Source organism: Xenopus laevis, chromosome 8S (assembly GCF_017654675.1).
Source record: "Xenopus laevis strain J_2021 chromosome 8S, Xenopus_laevis_v10.1, whole genome shotgun sequence".
NCBI classification, from domain to species: domain Eukaryota; kingdom Metazoa; phylum Chordata; class Amphibia; order Anura; family Pipidae; genus Xenopus; species Xenopus laevis.
This window is the reverse complement of record NC_054386.1, coordinates 21,330,656-21,352,739: the sequence shown is the minus strand read 5'-3', so window position 1 is coordinate 21,352,739 and position 22,084 is coordinate 21,330,656. Positions and strand designations below refer to the sequence as shown.

The following is a 22,084-nucleotide window of genomic DNA, read 5'->3' as shown; positions in this document are numbered from 1 at the left end:
CATCTCTATTATTTGGTACCGCAGGGATTTTAAATGCGTGTTGCTTCCCAAAAGCTTTTTTTTTTTTTTTTTTTTTTTTTTTTTTTTAAATTTGAAATTTTTATTGATTTACACCAATACAGTATAGACTGCAGAACGTAATGCAACAAAAAGACATCGGCTGAAGTAATAACAAGGAAGATAGTTACACAGCAGATCAATAAATGTAGTTTCCACATTTGAACCAGTAGCTAAAGAAAAGCTAAAGTGACTGTATCATCAATTATAAAAGGGGGGATGGGGAAGAGAAGGGAAAGACAAAGAAAAAAAGGGGGGGAAAAGAAATAAAGAAAAGGAAGGAAGGTAGCAGAAATAGCAGTGCGTTCAACCAAAGAAGTACATCGAAGTGAAGGTAACGTGTCCTACACCGTCCAAGTGCAGTGCCTCATATCGCTATATTTGTCCCAAGCTAAAACAGTTCCAGGTAACGGGTCCATGGGTGCCACTCCAGCTCCTCCTCATAACTTCTGTCCAAAAGTCTGGCTCGAATGGACTCCATTGCTCTGATCCAATTAACTTTTATTATAAGGGTCTGTACCCCCGGTATTACCGGCTTTTTCCAATTAGCTGCCAGTAGAGATCTTGCTGCTGTAAGAATATGCGTGGCCAGTTTGTCCCAAAAGCTTTTTAAATCTGAATGCGGCTCATGGGTAAAAAAGGTTGGGGACCACCAGTTTAAAAGATAAATGTTTTAAAACAAAAAAAAGGAATTTCACTTTCTCTACCTTTGAGAGTTAGGGACGAGCTGCTATTTGATGCGCTTCTGCTGCCTTCTAAACTGCTGCTCCATGGCACTGAAATGACAGAGAAAGCGTTAGTATTATTTAATATAAAATAGATGTATATGGAAAGTTCTTGTGCAAATAAGCCCACTTTTTAATTGGACATTGTATTTCCTAATTATCAGAACCCAAAAAGGAATTTTGTGGGCTTTCAAAATAAAATTACATGACACGGAGCCCCTGTTTAACAATGAGCAATGTAATACCCCAATTGTACATGAGGACATCACTAAGCAATGTTTAGAAGAATACATTTTACAGGTTATTATTAGCTCTCGTGGGCTATATAGAAAGGGTTACCAAGTGAACCTCCAGTGTTGCGTTCAGCTTCTTGCAGTTGGTCGGATAGATTATCATCAGAATCGTAGCCTGCAGTACAATAAAGAAACGAGGGTGGTGAGCATTAGTGGAAGTAGAAGATTCATTTGTAGCTGCAAAGAACTGCAATAATTTAGGAACCTAAAAGGCAGATCTGATGAAGATTTCAGTCTAGAGCACTAAGCTCCAATGTGATACAGAATGCAGACATTTTCTATTTTTATTTTTACTTAATTAAAGCAGAACTAAACCCTAAAAATGAATGTGGCTAAAAATGCCATATTTTTGATACTGAACCACTGCACCAGCTTAAAGTTTCAGCTTGTCAATAGCAGCAATGATCCAGGACTTCAGACTTGACACAGGGGGTCACCATCTTGGAAAGTGTCTGTGACACTCACATGTTCAGTGGGCTCTGAGCAGCTGTTGAGAAGTTAATCTTAGGGCTCGTCACTAATTATCCAGCAGAAATTGAGGTTGGTCTGTAATATAAGCTGATGCTACAGGGCTGATTATTACATTCTTATGCTAATTGCACTGGTTTCTGTGCTGCCATGTAGTAATTATCTGTATTAATTACTAATCAGTCTTATATTGTGACATTTCTATTCTATGTGTACTGTATATTGTGAGTGGGTCCCTAAGCTCGGTAAGTGACAGCAGCACAGAGCATGTGCAGTGAATCAGCAGAAAAGAAGATGGGGAGCTACTGGGGCATCTTTGGAGACACAAATCTTTACTGCTAAAGGGCTGTGGTTGCTTTAAGCTGGTACATAAGCACAAAACATAATGTACAACATTTGTAGCTACTTCTTTAGGTAGGCTCTAGTTCTCCTTTAAGGGTGGGCAGTTTTATTGGAAGAATAGAAGTGTTATATGGTTCTACTACTGGTAAAGCTTGTTATGTACAGGCAAACACCCAGTGGGTACCAGCTTGAAAGACAACCAAAACACAGAGCTGTCCATGGAGTTGAACAAATTATCAAGTCTGCTAACAAGGTATGTAGGCAATTCAAGTAGAGAAAGAAGAAAATATCTGCTTATGTGCTGAGTGGGTAGCTTAAAAGCTGAGGGACAAGAGCCTTAAGCTGGCCATAGACGCAAAGATCCGATCGTACGAATCGTGGATTCGTACGATTTTTGGACCGTGTGTGGAGAGTCCCGTCATTTTTCGTCCGTCGGAGATCGGTCGTTTGGTCGATCGGAAAGGTTAGAAAATTTCTGTCGCCTGCCGATAATATCTCTGCGTGTATTGCCGATCGTACGATTTTCAGAGGGAGACTGTCACTAGTGTTGTCAGACATAAGTATCGTACGATTGTTGTCAGGGGCAGAACATTGCTGATCTGTTCTTATTTGATCGGAATGGTAAAGACTTTGATCTGAATGGTTAGTGGAGGGTCGGGAGATGGGAAAGTCCGATCGTACGTTGATTCGTACGATCGGATCTTTGCGTCTATGGCCAGCTTTATTCTAATGCCTCTAAATATGTATCGAATTAGGGATTACCTTTAGGTCTGGATAAATGCAGAGCTTTAGCATTGAGTGCAGGGGCAGTAAGGTGAATTGCAGATGTAGAGAAAGTCTTGGATCCTGACTCCATTCTCCTAGAGTGAGTGAGATGTTCCACACCATCTGTTTGTTCACCACCACCAAGGTAGGACATTCTTTGCTGCCTCTGAGCAACCTCTACCATTACTGAAAAGATTAAAGAAATGTAGCCAATGAGCAGAACAAAGCTGTTTTTGCTAAAAAAAATAAAAACACGACAAACTTTAGTTAATAATTTTTTTCCCCAAATAGTCTATTATTTTTGTTTAAAATAAATAAAATCTTTTGTATGTTCATTGTAGGCAAATATTTTACCACAATCTAATTATCTATTTTAATTTATGTTAATAAAAATTCATTCTCAGTTTAGCATCCATGTGTTTTTGTTTTATGCATGCCTTCATTAAATATATTTTACAAAATAAAACATAGCGGATTATATATATAGTGAATAATGTACCCCCTATTGTTAAATATAAGGATATTATAAGTCAACTAGGAGGTCCTTGACAATACCTACCGTGTCCACTTCTCAAACTGTTCCTCTAGAGGAACTCTACAGCCTTATAGGGGGAACGCTGTTTTAATATACAATACTTATACATACTCACTGGGTGACGCCCACATGATGCTATGATGTCACACTGTGGGTCTTGGCGCCATTTTGTGTTTAAATACTGACTGTTATTTGCACTGTGCACTCCACTTGAGAAAGGCTTCAGTATAGAAGCCGAAACGTCGAAATAAATATTTTCATTTTTTTACACCTTTGAGAAGACCTGAGAGTGCGGTTTTTGTACAATACTTGGTATATATATATATATATATATAGATATATATATATATATATATATATACCGGTAGTTGTTATATATATTTGTGTAATGTATAGGAATCAGTCATCTGTAAATTACTTGCAGCAAGAAAACTGTTAGACTAAATAAACACCCTCAAATATTAAATATGTAAAGCAAACACAGAAAAATAAAGATTATTTGTAAAACGCATTAAACATAAATTACAGGGTTGTTTGCAGTTATGTTTATGTTAAGCAACATCAACAAAGCGGAGTAGCATAGAGAAATAAGCATATATGGTGGTCATACATGAGCAAATTTAAGCTGTTGTTTTGGGTCCTTTAGACCGATTTGGCAGCTTATCAGCTCGTGTATGGGGACTTGTGACAGGCCTCCCCAACCGATATCTGCCCCAAAATTGGGCCCTTATAGTCTATGGCCATCTTTAGGCTGGTGGAACACTAAGGGGCAAATTCATCAAGGGTCGAATTACGAGGGGTTAAATCCCTCGAAATTCGACTGGGGAATAGAATCGAATAGAATCGACTAGGCAATTCGGGCGAATTTACGCGCTGCCGAATAGTCGAATTGGCGAATATTCGCCAGGCGAATAGGCACTCGATCGAATATTCGCTCGAAGGATTTTCATTCGATCGAATGCCTTTTTATTCGATCAAAAACTTGGAAAACAAGCCTATGGAACTTTCCCATAGGCTTTTAAAGCAATTCGGTAGGTTTTAGGTGGCGAAGTAGGCAGTCAAAGTATTTTTAAAAGAGACAGTACTTCGACTATCGAATGGGCGAATAGTCGCAGCGTTTTTGCGCTCGATCTATTCGAATCATTCTACTCAGGCGAATTTACGCCAATTCGATAGTCGAGGAGCACAAAAAGTCTAAGTTTTTTTACTTTGAATCCTTCACTCGAAGTTAGTTTGAAGACGGATACTCTGGCCTTTTCTCCACCTGTGTGTGTGTGTAAGCGAGCAGAGTAAAGCACAGACCCTATAATAATTCTGTCATCTCCTTCCATAAACTAACTAGTCATTCTTGGTTTTCACTTTGCTGTGTTTCATGTGGCCTGAAACCTGCCACATTGCATTCTCCTTAACTGCAATCATATTCTTGTACTGGATGTTCTCTTCCACTGCAAACAGTGAATACACATTTGGCTTCATCCAACTTCTACAGCAGCTCTAATAAAGTATCCAATTGGCATTTGTGAGTCTGATCCTTCATTTTTATACAAATCTGTAACAAGACACATCCCTACTGTTGCCCAGTTTCTCACATATCATACTATAAAGAGCCGCTAACAGAAGGATGATTGAATGCCAAAGCCTCTGTGCAGTCAGTTGAATTGGATCAAAAGTAAGAATATATAGGAACTATAACAAAACCAATGATGAGCTACCGAATAAAAGTAGATAATTTCTAAACATAACAGGGATTCCAAGATCTGTATTCCATCCTGTGCATGTAGTTCCTAGGCACCGCAGTGCTCCAGCTGTCTTGCAACTGCCACTCTCAGCAAACTTTAAAAGCAGCTGCAGAGTCACAGGTTCGAGGTCAGTTACATCATATAGCAGATGCAGATATAAGACAGAGACATTCATACTACTAATGCACACATTCTCAGTCACCATGCTGGGCCTGATAAGGAGAAGCACTGCAAATGGAACGGGTTAGAGCAAGCGCTGGTGCATGTTAGGGAATTGAAGAAGGAAGACATGCAAGAAAACTTCTGGAAGGTTATGGAGCAAGGACAAAATTGCGTGGTTTGTACACAAAACATACAATAACGCTATTATGGGGCAACTTTTATCAGCCCCGAACACTAAAACATAGAACACCAGGGGGTATATTTATCAAAGAGTGAAGTTAATAGTGAAGTTCCGCCACTAGAGTGAAATTCCTCCACTCTCCATTAATTTCCATGGGGTTTTTATAGGCGTATTTATCAAAGGGTGAACTTTCACTTTCACCCATTGATAAATACGCCTTTCAAAATCCCATAGAAATGAATTGAGAGCTTCGGAATTTCACTGTAGTGGCGGAACTTCACTCTTTGATAAATTTACCCCAAGGGGTTTACAAACGCAGAGTATCAGTGCAACAAACTGCAGCTACACTTACTCAGTCCAAATGGCGGCTTGTTTCATAAAAGATGGGCAAAAGGAGATTTTTCTTTTTTTAATTTCTTTTTTTTTTGGGGGGGGAGGTATAGGGGCAGGGAATCTTTTTCCCCACTCAGGCAATATTCTTTCTTCAGTTCAATTCTTTAATTGCTGCACGGAAGTGACTTTATTATGAGAATCTGAATGGTATACGGGGTTATTTAATTTTAGATTGTTTGCTTTTTATTTCCAGAGCTCCAGAAAATCTGCTGATGCAGGAGTGTAAGAACAGAGTGTTAGAAGTCCCTGATTTCCGGGAGAGAGACAGAGTCTTTGTGAGAGGATGGAATGTCGAAAGAGGACCAGAACCGCAGGCGCTTAGAGAGACGGCGCTGACTCTGCACGGATTTCTCCTTGTCTTGGCTTCTGTTTTTCAAAAATGGCAACTTTATGCGAGTAGCTGGTATGTGGCAAATGTGCAGGTCACCCAGGGAAGTAAAATGAGAAATAGAACAGTTAAGCAGGGAATAACTAAAACAAAGTGAAAGGCTGAAGTTAGAAAATGAAATCATCATTTCAAAAGAACATCAATTCAAATACATGTACTTATGTAAATAAGCAGCAATCATGTTTCAGCGCTTCAACATATGCACCTGAACACACGCAGGCATCCAGCAGCTGCAATTAGACATATATTATTATATATCACACCATAGTTAAATGTAGTTCTTGGGAAATGTGTTGTTCATGTACTGGTAAGTGACTTTATAGGTGAATAAAGGCAGAGGAGAGCATGGACCTTACCTTTACTAGGCAAAACCTTGGGGCTGCCTTTCTCATCAGAGCCAAGTGATGAATTATCGAGACTCTCCTGGGGGAACTGAAGTGGTCTCATAGATGATGGTGAGGCAGCCATCTCTGCATTATCCACTGACTTACTCCGAACATCTGTGGGAGATTTTACACTTTCCCGGGAGGGTTCCTTCTTTGGTTTTATCAGCTTTGCAATAGCTTTGGCTCCTGACCAGTGGCTTTTCCTGTGGAAATAAATATGAAATTGCCCGAATAGAATTTAAAACGCCAGTAGATACTGGAAAACTCTTTTACCAAAAGAGGCAAAGGTTGGAGATCCCTCTGCTTATTGAAAAAAAATTCCCCTTTAACCATTAATTTACTGCTAATGGGTAGATAGGAGGCCTGAATCTTCTATTTTCCTTTATGCTTCTGCAGTCAACATAATGAAAATCTAAGCTAGATACCTATTATTTGCTTTTACTTACGTTTGAGTCCATATATGGTGTATCAGCCACATACAGTATGTTAGAAATAAGTATTAAACCTACTTTTTTGGAGTTGGATCATAAAATTTATATTGATCCATGATCTTTTCTTCCAGCTTCTCCTTTTGCCTTCTCAAGTCGTGTAATTTATCTCTGTTGGGAGAAAATAAACATTTACTAGGATTATTAAAAGAGCTCAAGAAAGTTAATCAAAAACAATTGTTAACCCTTTTTCTTAAAACAACATGTAGATTTGGTGAAATTGAAATGTATTATCCTTATCTTGTAGTGTAAAGGATTAACAGAAACAAACCTCATTTATCACTTGCTGTACCTTCTTTGTTAACAAAAAGCCAAACCCTAAATTGATAAAAAAAATCCTTAAGGGCAGAGACAGACATGGAGATTCGGGGAGATTTAGTCGCCCGGCGTCAAATCGCCTCCTCTTCAGGCGACCAATTTACCTGAACTGCCTTCCCGCTGGCTAGAATCTAAACCGCCGATGGGATGGCACTCGGAGCGCTTTGTTATCCGAAGTCGCCTTGCGATGAAACTTCAAACAACTTCGGAAAACAAAGTGCTCCGAGTGCCACTTATCTCAAAGTGCTCCGTTGGACGACTAATCTCCCCGAAATCTCCACGTGTGTCTCTGCCCTAAAGGCACAGCACTCCATTAAACACTATTTAAGTCTAGAATCATTTCAGAATTTGGGGGAGAATCTTTCCCAGAATTCCTTCTAACTGATCAAAACAATTATTTATTTGAGTATTTGCATTTCAAATTGCAGTATAACCATGTTGAAAAAAATGTCATGGCTTCATGTATGCATTGTATATATCAGATGGCATTTATTGATGGCATTAGGATATTGTCTTGTATATAAAACTTGTTAAAGCAGCACTTTAGTGATCCTTTTGTAGAGAACCAACTATTGGGAATCAAAGGTTTCTCTTTGACCCAAACAATGAACTTTGGGGCAATACTACTGCGAATTAGAAGTGAAGATTTGTTGGACAAATTCTTGCTTGGTATTAAAATATTTATTAGTACAGTATAAGAATACAATTGCTTATATATTTAGCTGGTTTTATTATGTTAAACAATTTATTTGCATAGCAAGCAGAATTCCAAAAAGAGGAAACTTATTTTTAATGAATTTAGCAAAGACACAGTATTCTGTTTCTGTAGACCAACTCCTGGTATTAAAGGGATTCTGTTTTTTTCAAAACGCATCAGTTAATAGTGCTGCTCCAGCAGAATTCTGCACTGAAATCCGTTTCTCAAAAGAGCAAACAGATTTTTTTTATATTTAATTTTGAAATCTGACATGGGGCTAGACATATTGTCAGTTTCCCAGGTGGCCCCAGTCACGTGACTTGTGCTCTGATAAACTTCAGTCACTCTTTACTGCTGTACTGCAAGTTGGAGTGATATTCCCCCCCTCCAGCAGCCTAACAACAGAACAATGGGAAGGTAACCAGATACTAGCTCCCTAACAAAATAACAGCTGCCTGGTAGATCTAAGAACAGCACTTAATAGTAAAATCCAGGTCCCACTGTGACACATTCAGTTACATTGAGAAACAACAGCCTGCCAGAAAGCAGTTCCATTCTAAAGTGCTGGCTCTTTCTGAAAGCACATGATCAGGAAAAATGACGGTAGATGACGCCTACACACCAATATTACAACTAAAAAATACACTTGTTGGTTCAGGAATGAAATTTTATATTGTAGAGTGAATTATTTGCAGTGTTAACAGTGTAATTTAGAAATAAAAACTACATCATTAAAAATCATGACAGAATTCCTTTAAGTGTGCTTCATTAGCCAGATACGTACATGTATTGCTTTTGTTCCTCGTGGTACTGCTCCTTAGTCTCCATGCTTTGCTCCAGCAGCATTTGGTTCTGCTGGCTATGCATATGAATCTGGCTCAGAAGATGGTGGTTTTCCTCCTCTAGGTTGCTTTTCAGACGGGTGAGAAGCTGCAGGAAGATAGAATCTCTATTTATTTTGTGAAACATAAATGCTTATCTCCAACTAGTGGTGCATGCTTATACAGTAAGTCCATTATTTATATATACAACCCAGACACAAATGTTTATGAATAAATGTTTTGTGTGTTTTATCACCTGGAGTCTGCCCTGTAATTCATGTCTATGGGCAGCAGGACAATAACAGAAAGAAGCTTGTATGTTCTCAGTGTGCTTGTGTGTTTGCTATAGTTTCCTCCGACACTCCAAAAACATACAGGAAGATTAACTGTTTTCTTAATAAATTTGACACGTATGTGTTTATGTGTTCTGTTACTGAGAATAGCATTTATTTAGGTTTATAGGCAAGCAGTCCAACAGCAAATTAAAAGGTGGCTCCTGAAGTTTATTGCAAGAACAATATGTGTGAAGAATGATGTGTATACAACGATTAGGTAGCTATCACCTCATTTCCTCAGGTGCAGCCAAACACATCAAATGGAACCGCAATCTTTTAAACCAGTGATTTGGGGAAATTACCTTAATTAACCATATATCAATATTGTCATAATAATGGAAACCTACAAATAATGCAACCATTTCTAATTTAAAACATTGTTTTGATAGGGGACAGGTATTTTGATAGATGATTGCAAAGATGGTGTACTTTACAGAACTTTACATTATAGGGCCCAGTTTATGAAGTATAAAAACATGCATTTATGCCTTAAATTCACTAATTATAGAAATTTGATAATTACAGAAAGGTAAAAGTCTCATGCAACCGTATCATTGCAAAGGGGAATTGTCATAGAAAACACCATGGTCATCATAATCAAAAAGTTTTAATTGGACCCTTTCAAATTAGATAACGCAATGTTCCTTGTTATGGTTGACAAAATATACAGTATTATATAGTATCAGTTAGAGTCTTGCAGCGGGTCGGGTACCAGCGGGTCACCCGCAAAAAAAGTGGGTACCTTGCGGGATGAGGGTAGGATTTTTGGGTGCGGGTATAGATGCGGGTCTGTGGGTCGCGGGTCTGCGGGTTGGGTTGTGATTCTCATCTATATTTCTTATCTTGTGTTATATTGTCTATGTTTTACTCCTTTTAAAATTTTACAAAACGTTTTTCTGTCTCCGCCCACTTTTGATGATGCCACTTCCTGTTTGCAGCAACAGCACTTCCTGTTTAATGGTGGTCGCCAGGTTGCGGATAAAGCAGTAGCGGGCCAAGGTCAAGTAGCGGATCCAAGCAGGATGTGGTTCGTGTCGCAGGCTGCGCGTTCGGGTCGCGGGCTGGGTTTTTATATTGGTTCCGTGCAGAACTCTAGTATCAGTTGCATTTATGTGATGTTGTAAACTGTGTAATTGACTATGTACTGTTATAATATTTGGTATTGAACTTATAAGTGCATTTTTATCTGTTGGACGAGGCAGGTAAGTATATAAACAAATCCATTTGGCTTCCTTCACATCTCTCAGCCTTACCTCACAGTGGTTATCAAGTTTGGTGAGGGAAATATCCATGGTCTGATGTTGCTCTTTTAATTCATCAAAGCGTACCTGCCAGCGGTTTAGCTCCATCTGGGCATTGTTCAGGGAGGTTTTTACCTCCTTAGTGTGCTTGTGAAGGCTGTTGTATTCTGTCTGCAGTTCTCCGTGCAAGAAATTTAACCTAAAGCATACAAGGAGGACAGACATGTCCCAGAAAGAAATGTTATGTTATCAGATAGGACTGATTAGGGTTTTAACCTGATGCAAACCATGACAATGGTGGTAATGCTGTTATTGGTACATGGTTATACATGTTATACATGACGCTGCACTTTTCTGTTCTACAGATTCTGTAACCATTCTCACCTTTCCAGATCTGACTTTAGCTTCTGGTTTTCTTCCACAGCAGCAAAGTTCTTCCGCCTTTCTTGTTGCAGAACTTCCTGCTCTTTCTTTAAAACTGCATCCAAGTCCTCCTGCTCTTCTTTGTGCTTCATTAGTGTATTGTAGCTTTAAAAAAAAAAGGGGGGGTGGGGTGGGGGAAGAGGAGATGTTAACTATAGTATACTGTGAATATCAAGTATTTTGTATTGCATTTGTTAATCCTTACCATCACCACCTGATATTCAACTTTCAGGGCTTGTTTTGAAGAGCAAGTAACACACTGCATTTTAGACTGCCAACCAATCCCCATCTTGTGGCTCGAGAGTCAACATTTGGGGGGTTATTTATCAAGGTCCGAATTTTTCGAAGTATTAAGTTAGAAATCCAAGCAACTCCGACTGCTTGAATGGACCTTATTTATCATTAAAAATGTCCGAAAAAATAATCCTATAACTTCGGAGTTTAGCTCAAAAAGTACGAATCTTTCGGACTTTTCCTCAAATACTACGAATTTTTCAGAGTTTTCTGACTTTTTGGTCTAAAATCCCCGAAATCATCGGATATTGGTACGGACAGCAGCGCAGAAACTGGGACCTTCCCCATTGATTTTTACAGGACCTCGAGAGCTTTGAAATGCCGGATTTTCGGAGTCTGACTTTTAAGACCATCAGACTTTAATAAATTCCGAGAACTACGAATTATTTGAATTTCGGATATTCGGAGCTTGCTAAATAACCCCCTTGGTGTATGGGAAACTGAAGTATATTCCTTTGTAAGGCAAATGTGTTATTATTTTCCTTCATACTAATGTGATTCCAGGGAATGGGCAGTGTTTCCTACTGTATATTTCTAACAGACATCAACCAGAGAGGATCTAAGCCAACGATTCTATGCAGAACTCCAATAAAGATATCATTTCTAATACAAAAATACGCCATGTAAAAGATGCAGAAATCATGTGGAGTCAATGGAAAAATTGTTGACCATAGACTTCAATGCATTTGGCGAATTTTTAGTGAAGTGGAACAGGTCAGATTCGCCCATCACTAGTAAAATCTTTTTTTTTGCTTAGTGCTTTTAGTTGAACAAAAATTAGTATGGAAACAGGGATTTCAAGGTTTTCATATTCTTATTTGGAATATTCTTTTGTTTGTGTTCATGCTTTTTATAATTCAATCTTTTAATATATTTCATGACATTTGTGGTTTTAGAAAAAAGGAGTTTTTTTGTGGTTTCTAAAAACACAAAATTATGAATTTTGATAAATGGGCCTTCCCAATGTTTTATCCTCATGAAAACAAGCTGAAGCATAGGCACAATTTACCAAAAACAGGAGGTGTTTTCTTTTTCTCGCTGTAGCTGGAATATGACCCCTTACCTCTCCTCTAGGTTACGATGTGCCTGTTCCAGGCTCTTGTACTGGCTTTTCAGGGTACTGTGCTGGCTGATCAGCACTTCATACTCTGCGGACTGGCGTTCATGAAGTGAGGCCAAATGCTCATGGTCCTGAAGCAGTGATTCATGCTTAACCCTTAAGTGCTCCTTCTGCTGCTGGAGAATCTCATTCTCACTTTCCCGAGTAGAAAGCTGGTTCTGGAATTGGGAGATCTGGGACTTCAAAGAAGCAACCTGGGATGTGGCAGTGGCATTCTCAACCTACAAGGCAATGGACATTCTTGGTAATCTTGGACATCTTGGATAACATTGCTGAAAATGATGATACAAAATGTCCAAGCAACTCTACAATATACATTAATAATCCTCAGTGATTGTAAAGTTATTTGAAAATCGAATAGCTATTAAAATGAGTTGGGTGCTTTATAGTCTGCGCTAAGGAACAGAAAGAGAATCAAATAATAGCTATTATTACATACAAACTACTGAACATTTTAATGAATGTACAGTAGAACAGTTTGGGTGGTGATCTCCTTTATAAAAAGTGATTTATAAAGAGAATTGGAGGCTACATGCAACCTTCCTGGGGACACTTTTTACCTGTAGATTGGCTGTCTGCGTCTGCAGAGCAATGTTGTGTTCTTGAAGAAAGGTGACCTGTTTCTGTAATGTCCCCATCTGATTGCTGAGGTTAAGAGTCTGTGATTCCAGATGTTGCAACTGCTCTCTGATCAGCTTCTTCTCAGCTAGCAGGGCTGCATTCTACAGAAGGAAGGCAAAATAGTAAACCTTAAAGATACAAGGGCTTTGGAAGTCTAACTACTTTTACTAGAGAGAGTGTTAGGTATTGGTGTTGGCATTTCGGAGTTATATAATTACAAAACTCTTTTTGAAATGAATTCAGATGGGGAAATGTCTCCTCATCCATATAGCATTGATTGCATGGCACAAGAAAGGGGCAGAAAACATATGCCCAAATCTTGAGGAAAGGCTAAAAAACAAGCTTATATCTTAGGATAATGATTTGTGCAGCTTAATACGACTTTCATGCCACAAATAATAATTAAAAATACAGCAGCTGATATATACTTAAAGGGATTCTGTCATGCTTTTTATGATGTAGTTTTTATTTCTAAATTACACTGTTTACACTGCAAATAATTCCTTCTACAATATAAAATTTCATTCCTGAAACAGCAAGTGTATTTTTTTAGTTGCAATATTGGTGTGTAGGCGCCATCTCAGGTTATTTTTCGTGGCCATGTGCTTTCAGAAAGAGCCAGCACTTTAGGATGGAACTGCTTTCTGGCAGGCTGTTGTTTCTCCTACGCAATGTAACTTGCAGTACAGCAGTACTGAGTTTATCAGAGCACAAGTCACATTACTGGGGGCAGCTGGGAAACTGACAATCTGTCTAGTCTCATGTCAGATTTGCTATTTTGAGAAACGTATTTCAGTGCAGAAGTCTGCTGGATCAGCACTATTAACTGATCATTTTGAAAAAAAAAAATGTATGTTTTATTTTGTATTTATTATTAATTACCCCTGCAGGTCAGTACTTAAACTAGTGCCAGCATCAAAACTAGCTGTTACATGCAGAATACTGTAACTGCCTTAAAGGTATCTTCAGTCTCAGTGATGATAAAACTGTGTTGACCAAGCCTCATGCTTAAGAAGTCACAGAGCAGACATTTCCAGTAAAACTCAGACTGATATTGACTCCAAAAAAAGTGTCACATTTCTTATGTTATAAAGTGATGTTTTTCCAGGTATTACTCTGTGTAAGGTCCCACACCTAGAACACCCATTATGACTAGATTATACCAATGAGTGCCCCTGCTCCTTCAGGGTCTTACACATACCAGACAATTTAGTTTTTTTTTTCATCAAAACTGACAAGACTAAGCACAGGGCCAAAATGATAATTTTTGCCAGCTGACATTCATTTGTATAAGAACATGTATCAGTTAGGCTGAATCCTCTTTGGCCACCCACCTTTTGGGACAAAGAATTTTGCATTCCTCAGGTCACGTTATGTGACTTAAACTTTAGAATGCTGAATAAATCACATTTTGCTCTTTTACTAAAAACCAACAAGCACTTGTCATGGAAAGCAGTGCTGGCTTAATTCATCTAGTCATCCGGTAATGGAGAAAGTTCATTTTTCTAATTCTGCACCAGAAGACGACATGATTGTTTACAGAGGTTTATTAACTAGTGGAGGCTTAAGCCCTTCACCAGTCAAACACCATAATGTTACTGTTCATTCACCTGCCAAGCTTGGGTTAGTAAACAAGCACTGAAGATAGCAGGTGAGGAGGCTTAAAGGGATACTGTCATCGGAAAACATGTTTTTTTCAAAACGCATCAGTTAATAGTGCTACTCCAGCAGAATTCTGCACTGAAATCCATTTCTCAAAAGAGCAAACAGATATTTTTATATTCAATTTTGAAATCTGACACGGGGCTAGACATATTGTCAATTTCCCAGCTGCCCCTGGTCATGTGACTTGTGCCTGCACAAGAGAGAAATGCTTTCTGGCAGGCTGCTGTTTTTCCTTCTCAATGTAACTCAATGTGTCTCAGTGAGACATGGGTTTTTACTATTGAGTGTTGTTCTTAGATCTACCAGGCAGCTGTTATCTTGTGTTAGGGAGCTGTTATCTGGTTACCTTCCCATTGTTCTTTTGTTTGGCTGCTGGGGGGAAAAGGAAGGGGGGTGATATCACTCCAACTTGCAGTACAGCAGTAAAGAGTGATTGACGTTTATCAGAGCACAAGTCACATGACTTGGGGCAGCTGGGAAATTGACAAAATGTCTAGCCCCATGTCAGATTTCAAAATTGAATATAGAAAAATCTGTTTGGTCTTTTGAGAAATGTATTTCAGTGCAGAATTCTGCTGGAGCAGCACTATTAACTGATTCATTTTGAATTTTTTTTCCCATGACAATATCCCTTTAATTATAGTGTCTTTGGGCTGCAGAAGGATGCGGTGAGGGATGAGGCAGAATTGTGCAACATCTATGACTTAGGCTAAACCAACAGGGGATATATTCCATGCAGCATCCTGAAAAGCAGCATATGCATTAATAGAAATGTTATAGATATTTTGTAACTGTTCTGTGCCAGATAAAGGTAATATGCAAACATACACATACATACATACATACACATACATACATACATACATACATACATACACATACATACATACATACATATGAATTATACCAGATATTATTTACTACATGAGCAACCTGTGTTTTTTGCATTCATTTTCTTTAAGCAAGTAGATTCTGTTAGACTTCTATCAGCAGCAAATAGAACACTCACATTTCTTTCCAGCTCAATAATTCGGTCCTTAAACTTAAGCAGTTCCACAGTGGTCTCTCGTTGTCCTTTTAACTGGCTGTTGCACTCTGGTTTCAAGCTGAGCGTTGTATATGAATTCTGAGCAGTTCCCTTCAGGTTTTGCTTGGATGCTACAACGTCTTTCTTAATCTGAAACATACAAAGGTCAATCGTTTTGATGCATCAAGTGTTTGCCTCTCTTTTATAGGCAAACATTTTAAACTTATAAAAGGTTCCTCACCTCTTTGTACCTGTACTGATTGTGATGTTTGTTACTCCATATATTCTATGTATGTAATTCATGTGATGTAGTTGTATAATCACAGTTACTTTACAGTGCTACGCAATATGTTGGCGCTATATAAATACATGTTAATAATAATAATAGCCAGATAAAGAAATAAAATAAACTAGAAGCAAACAGCCAGGATGAAGACATTCTTTATAAGTTTGTAATTGTTCAACCACCTCTGATTTGTAAGATGTGTGCCTATTCTTACAAAGATGAGTTACTGTATTTTTAGATTCTATTGGTTGTTTATGTATCCACCATGTTACATTAACAGTGTTTATTTTGGCCTATAAACAAGTTACAAGTCAGAATGTAGAGTTTGCTGCTCCGTTAGCATATGCCTAAAATGCTATTGGATGGCATAGATCTGTTATTGTGCATCTGAAGCACCCATTGCTTTCTGCATAAGGACTTTTTCAAAACATAATATAGTAAAATGCCTGTTAGTGGTTCAAGAAAAGGGATACCCTTAGGTTTTGTATTCCCTAGTTAAAGACAGCCCACTATTATTTATCAAAAGGATATACTAAAACCGGCATAAAACCATTGCTTGTCTCTACTCTACCCAATGGGAAACCAAACCTGGTTAGGGTGATAAGGACTAAAAGGAGTCAAAAAGCCCTTAGTTAGCAATCTACATGCAAAGCGAAGCCTTCTGAAATCAGAAGATATTTACTTGTCTCATGCCATACACACAGCACTGCCTAGATACCAAAATAAGAGCTTTTTTTCTCCCATAAGGCATCATGGGCAGAGACTTACAAATCACTCCTTTATATCCCTTTGGCCAACTATGCATCCAGAACCTCTGGTTTACAGCACAGATACAGGCTGTTTGCAAGTTTGGATATATGGCTCTGAACAATTAGGATGTATCTGTGCTATAAACCAGTGGTTCTGGATGCATAGTTGGCCAAAGGGGCATAAAGAAGTAATTTGCACATGCTGCCTTATGGGAGAAATAAACTCTTATTTTGGTATCTAGGCAGTGCTGTGTGTCTGGCATGAAACAAGTAAATACCTTTTGGTTTCAGAAGGCTTCACTTTACATGTAGATTGCTAACGAAGGGCTTTTTGACTCATTTTAGCCCTTCTCACCCTAACCAGGTTCAGTTTCCCATTTCGCTACTCTCCAAGTCCTACCCCTCAGAAGCCATGTTCCAATATCTTGCACTGATGAGATCTAACACGCTTGAACCAGGCTGTATGCAAGTTTATATATGGCTCTGAACCATTAGGCTATATATCTGCCCAGTGTCATTTTCCTCTCATTACTCCTTCTCTAATGATGATGCATTAGGTTGTAGAACACCTACATTGAGTAAAAAAACTGTTTTATGCAACTATTCTACAGAATTCTAGAAACATACCAAATTTAGTTCATTCTGCAGTTGCTGATTCAGACTGCTTGTCTCCTCTATCTTCATCTCCAGTGTCAATATCTTGTTTTCTTTCACTGCTAGTGATGTCTTTAGTGTTGATTCAATCTTCTTCTCCAGGAGTTTGTATTTTCTATATAGTAAAGATAAAATATTTTACATCCATTCGTTCTGACTATCAAATTGATATCAACTAGAGCAGAGATATCCAACTTGGAGTCTAGTTTTGGACTACAATGAGAGTATTTCACTAAAATGCAAAATAGAGAACAAAACCACATTCCAAAGCTATTTAAGGAATATCTTCTGTTCTGGCATGTTAGGCTATTCCTATGTTATAGTGCAATTTTTGTCTACCACCTATGAAGCTGTGCGGAACTTTATTTAGATCTGCAACTTGTTTAAAGCTTGATTGTGATGCATTCAGATTTTGTTCTTTGTCTTATAAGTGCCATACAAAGTTTTCGCAACATTTATCTAAAATGCTTACTTTTCAGCATTGCTGTTCTCATCCTGCAACATCAATTCCTTATTTAGGCCAATTTTTTCCAACTCAAGGCTCAACTTATCCAACTCATTTGACATTTGCTTGGTTTTTAATTTCTCTAGGACAAGATCCTGCAAAAGATGTTTGTTTAGTAAAAAGATAGACCACCAAAAATACATAGAAGGTACAAAAAACTACTAGATATTTTCACTAAGCTAGTGAGCTGAGAACACACCGTCATTTTCATGGGCACACTATACATACTCTTCTTGGTAACTTTGAAACAAAGAAATATGCTATCTCAAAAGCAAAGAGAATAGAAGCAAAAAAACTAAACCATGCATTACCTCTCTTAATGTAGCTAGTGTTCTCTTGTCAACAGTCATTTGTTGTAGAAGATCCTTGTTCTCCCTCTCCAGATCTCGCGTTTTAGTGGATAAGTCTCTCAGCTTGGATACCTCTTTTTCTAGTGCACGGTTTTCTTTCTCCAAATCTGTTAGCTTCACATTGTTGTCATCTATGATAGCATCTTTCAGCTCCACCTGCTGCCACAGTCTTTTTGACTCTTTCTGTAATATTTTATTATCTTTCTCCAGCCGGACCATTTCTTGCTCTTTAGCTTTGTTTTCTTCCTCCATTCTCTCCAGCCTTTTGTTACAAATTTTCAGTTCCTCCAAGGACCTTTGAAGCTCTTTATTCTCCATCTCAGCATCATGCAACTCCTTCTCTAGATCATTCATCTTTTTATTTCCATTGTCTAACATTTGCTGTAGTCTCCAGTTCTCATTGCTCAAGCCCTGGTAATGGACTTCCAAGCGCTCTGACTTCTTCCCAAGTGCTTTCAGAAGCTCAACATTCTTTTGCAGCTCCTCTTTTTTCTTCTGAAGCTCATTATTTTCTCTTTCAATCTGTGTGATTTTTGTACAAGAGAACCTCATGGCTTCAACTGCTCTTCTCAGTTCAAGGTTTTCTTCATCCAGTTGTTTGTTCTCACTCTCCAGTACTTCCAACCTTATTGTAACATTCTGCAATGTGTCCAAAGACTTCTTCAACACTATGTTCTCTCCATCTAATACTTCATTTTCTTTTTCTACCACTTGCATCTTTTCTTCTACCAACTTAATGGAGGTAACTTTCTTAGTCAATGTTTCATTCTGGTTTTCCAGTCTTTGTAACTCCTTCTCCATCTTCTCCACTTGTTCCTTGGACTGATCAAAAGCTTTTTGTAGCTGCTTCTTTTTATATTCCAACTCATTCACATTGCAACTTCTGTCTTTAATAGTCTCATGAAGGATTTTGTTTTCCAATTCAATATCTTTAACTCTTGCTTCAGTGCTAACCTGAGACCTTTGCCGAACCGCCTCCAGTGTTTGAATGAGGTGCTTATTTTCCTGTCCCAACTCTTTAATCTAGAATAACAGCATACCATTATCATACCATTGTAATAATACCATGATCATGAAAGAGAACATATGTCAAATAAGTTTTACCTGTTTCTCTTTTTCAGATTTTATATTCTCTAATGCTTGAGAAAGCTGGTCTTTTTCTTTCAGAAGATCTTCACTTAGACTCTCCATATCTGCGCTGCTCTGTCGCTCCCTCTCAATTTGCTGATTCAAATTTTCAATCTTGTTTGAGGAACATAATATATTAAAACAAAAAGGTTACCAATATATTATTTTTGTACAATTATAAACCCTATGGCAGCTGTCAAGGTTTTAGGACCATGATATATGCAAAGATATTTGCAGAGCAGGCATTTTTTATAGTACTCAGAATGAAAAATTAAAACCTGGGCTGAATGTTTATAATAAACCTAGAAGTCAAGGAAGATGGATAAATGCAGCAGAAGTCTGGGCCTAAACTGACCAAAAGGGAAATGTGTAAGCACATAATACCTACCTTTTTACTGAGCTGCTGATTTTCCTTTTCCAACTCATGTCCCTTAAGGTTGCCCTCCTCCAGGGTAAGTGAGGCCTCTCTTAACTCCTGAATAATGTTCTGAAGGCCCTGGTTTTCTTTTTCCAGCTTTAATATCTTGCTGGACGTGGTTTCATTTAACTCAAACACAAATGACTTTCTTGCTAGTTACAAAAGAGAACAACAACGTTGTGTAAAACTGTGGGAAACCGTAGAAAAAGTCTTTATTGTATAACTTATATAACAGGTAGCTGCTCTGGGTACAATATAGGTCAGGGATGCTTTAATGACAATCAGAACAGTTATGAAGCCTATGAGCATTATAGTAAAATGTTCTACTAGCCTGAATAAATGAGAATTCCTACAGGTCCATGGCAGTCCATGTGGGACACACCATAAACATCATGCAGGCAAAAAAAGGTGTAATAGCTTCTTAATTTAATGTAGGCCTAGATAAATATGACTGTGGTTGATATGGTATTTACCATCAGACAGGTCAGTGCTTCTGGATAGCTGCTCCAGTTCCCAGCCCAACTGAGCCGACTCATTCATGCTCTGCTTCTGAGCTATCTCCAGTACCATGTTTTCTTCCAGCAACTCCTCAATTCTGTTCTTGTCTGAGTAACAATCCTACCAATATGTAAAGGAGGTGGAAATATGTATGTCATTAAAAACATCAAACTACCTCCCCACTATAAACTCAATAAATCCAATTCATGATTGATCTGCTTTAACGCACAACTGAGGGTTCAGTGCAGAAAATCGATCAATTAACTTACCCATAATAAAAGATTTTATATATTTAAGTAACCTATATTTTATCAAAAACTGAACAACACAGTCCAATTTGCCCACTCAAAGCCACAAATAAGTACACAGTCACGCTTCTCTATTCATTAAATCATTTTTTTTAAAAAGGCTAAAGGAAATTTAAGGAGCTTTTTACCAGTTCAAGGTCGTGAATTTTTGACTTCAGCTGTAAATTTTCTTTTTCAAGCTCATGAAGTTTGTCTGTCCGGGTTCGTGCAGCAGCCAGCTGTTCCTCTAACATGGATTTTGTCTCAATCAGGATCATATTGTCCTCCCTCAGTTCCTGTAATTAATAAAATCTGCCATAAGCCTCTATACATTCATGTAGCTTTTTGTCAGAATCCAAAATAGTGGATTTGGTGCATCATTAATTCCGATGCTACAGAACTTCTCTAGCCATGAAGTTAGATATTTCTTTGGAGAACCACTAGCAGCGAAGGCAGAATTAGTTTCAGATGCAGACAATTACATTTGTTCCAGATCTTAGACTCTTACAGAAACCAAAGGATTTTTTAAAAATGTTTGTTAGCTCCTTTAAGGTAACTTTTAGTATCTTCTAGAATGGCCAATTCTAAGCAACTTTTGCAACTTTTATTTGCCTTTTTTTTGCAGCTTTAAATTGGGCGTCGCTGACCCCTTTTAAAAAGCAAATGCTCTGTAAGGCTATAAATGTATTGTTATTGTTACTTTTTATTACTGATCCTTCTATTTGGGCCTCTTCTTTAAAAAAAAGAAGTATTTCCCCAAAGTAAGCACAATGCAGCAGGAAAATTGAAGTCTATAGTGACTCAACACCAACAAAGTAAGTGTAACACATACATCCATTCGAGCATTGTAGAAATCGACATCATGCAGCTTTTCTTTGCACCGGGCCAACTCATGTTTATCTTCCAGTCTCTTATTCACATCAATGCATGGTTGCTAGGGTTAAAAAGCTAAATAACTCAAAAACTAGGGATGCACCGAATCCAGTATGCGGTTCGGGATTCGGCCAGGATTAGGCCTTTTTTAAGCAGGATTCGGATTCGGCCGAATCCTTCCGTCCGGCCGAACCGAATCAGAATTTGCATATGCAAATTAAGGATGGGGAGGAAAATCGCATAACTTTTTGTCATAAAACAAGGAAGTAAAAAAAAAATTTCGGCCGAATCCAAAATAGTGGATTTGGTGCATCCCTAACAAAAACCTTATTTGCTAAAAAATGAAAACCAATTGCAAATTGTCTCAGAATTTTACTCTCTACATCAGGGGTCCCCAACCTTTTTTACCCGTGAGCCACATTCAAATGTAAAAGAGTTGGAGAGCAACACAAGCATGAAAAAGTCACTTGGGGTGCCAAATAATGGCTGTGATTGGCCGTTTGGTAACCCCTATGTGGACTGGCAGCCTACAAGAGGCTCTACTTAACACTATACTTAATTTTTATGCAATTAAAACTTGCTTCCAAGCCTGTAATTCAGAAATAAGCACCTGCTTTGAGGACACAGAGAGCAACATCCAAGGGGTTGGAGAGCAACATGTTGCTCACGAGCTACTGGTTGGGGATCACTGCTCTACATCATACTAAAAGTTATCTCAAACCCTTTATGGTGTATACATTCTGTATAATGGTGCATCTCTAATCTCTTTGGATGTCTCTTATCCAAAATAAAACACTAATATAACAACCTATATATAGCTAACAAATATGCATACTGATGGGTGAGAAACAT

At 38.2% G+C, this 22,084-nt stretch overlaps 1 protein-coding gene across 3 annotated transcripts in view; it reads right to left on the bottom strand.

Moving 5' to 3' along the window:
• Window positions 1-22,084, bottom strand: part of LOC108699825 (protein Daple-like) — an 88,214-nt gene that overhangs the window by 16,016 nt on the left and 50,114 nt on the right. Inside the window, exons 11-28 of one of the 3 annotated variants that reach the window (XM_018232427.2) lie at window positions 20,509-20,655; window positions 20,048-20,192; window positions 19,545-19,726; window positions 19,133-19,270; window positions 17,990-19,051; window positions 17,646-17,773; window positions 17,147-17,288; window positions 15,467-15,634; window positions 12,732-12,893; window positions 12,115-12,392; window positions 10,719-10,862; window positions 10,347-10,533; window positions 8,722-8,867; window positions 6,944-7,033; window positions 6,405-6,637; window positions 2,648-2,836; window positions 1,122-1,190; window positions 765-833 (exon numbers count right to left, since the gene is read on the bottom strand). In XM_018232427.2, coding sequence (XP_018087916.1) covers window positions 765-833; window positions 1,122-1,190; window positions 2,648-2,836; window positions 6,405-6,637; window positions 6,944-7,033; window positions 8,722-8,867; window positions 10,347-10,533; window positions 10,719-10,862; window positions 12,115-12,392; window positions 12,732-12,893; window positions 15,467-15,634; window positions 17,147-17,288; window positions 17,646-17,773; window positions 17,990-19,051; window positions 19,133-19,270; window positions 19,545-19,726; window positions 20,048-20,192; window positions 20,509-20,655 — 3,679 coding nt within the window. Of the gene's footprint in view, window positions 1-764; window positions 834-1,121; window positions 1,191-2,647; window positions 2,837-5,521; window positions 6,061-6,404; window positions 6,638-6,943; window positions 7,034-8,721; window positions 8,868-10,346; window positions 10,534-10,718; window positions 10,863-12,114; window positions 12,393-12,731; window positions 12,894-15,466; window positions 15,635-17,146; window positions 17,289-17,645; window positions 17,774-17,989; window positions 19,052-19,132; window positions 19,271-19,544; window positions 19,727-20,047; window positions 20,193-20,508; window positions 20,656-22,084 lie in introns of those variants that run through there. The other 2 variants (XM_041574815.1, XM_018232428.2) reach the window with 2 other exon arrangements.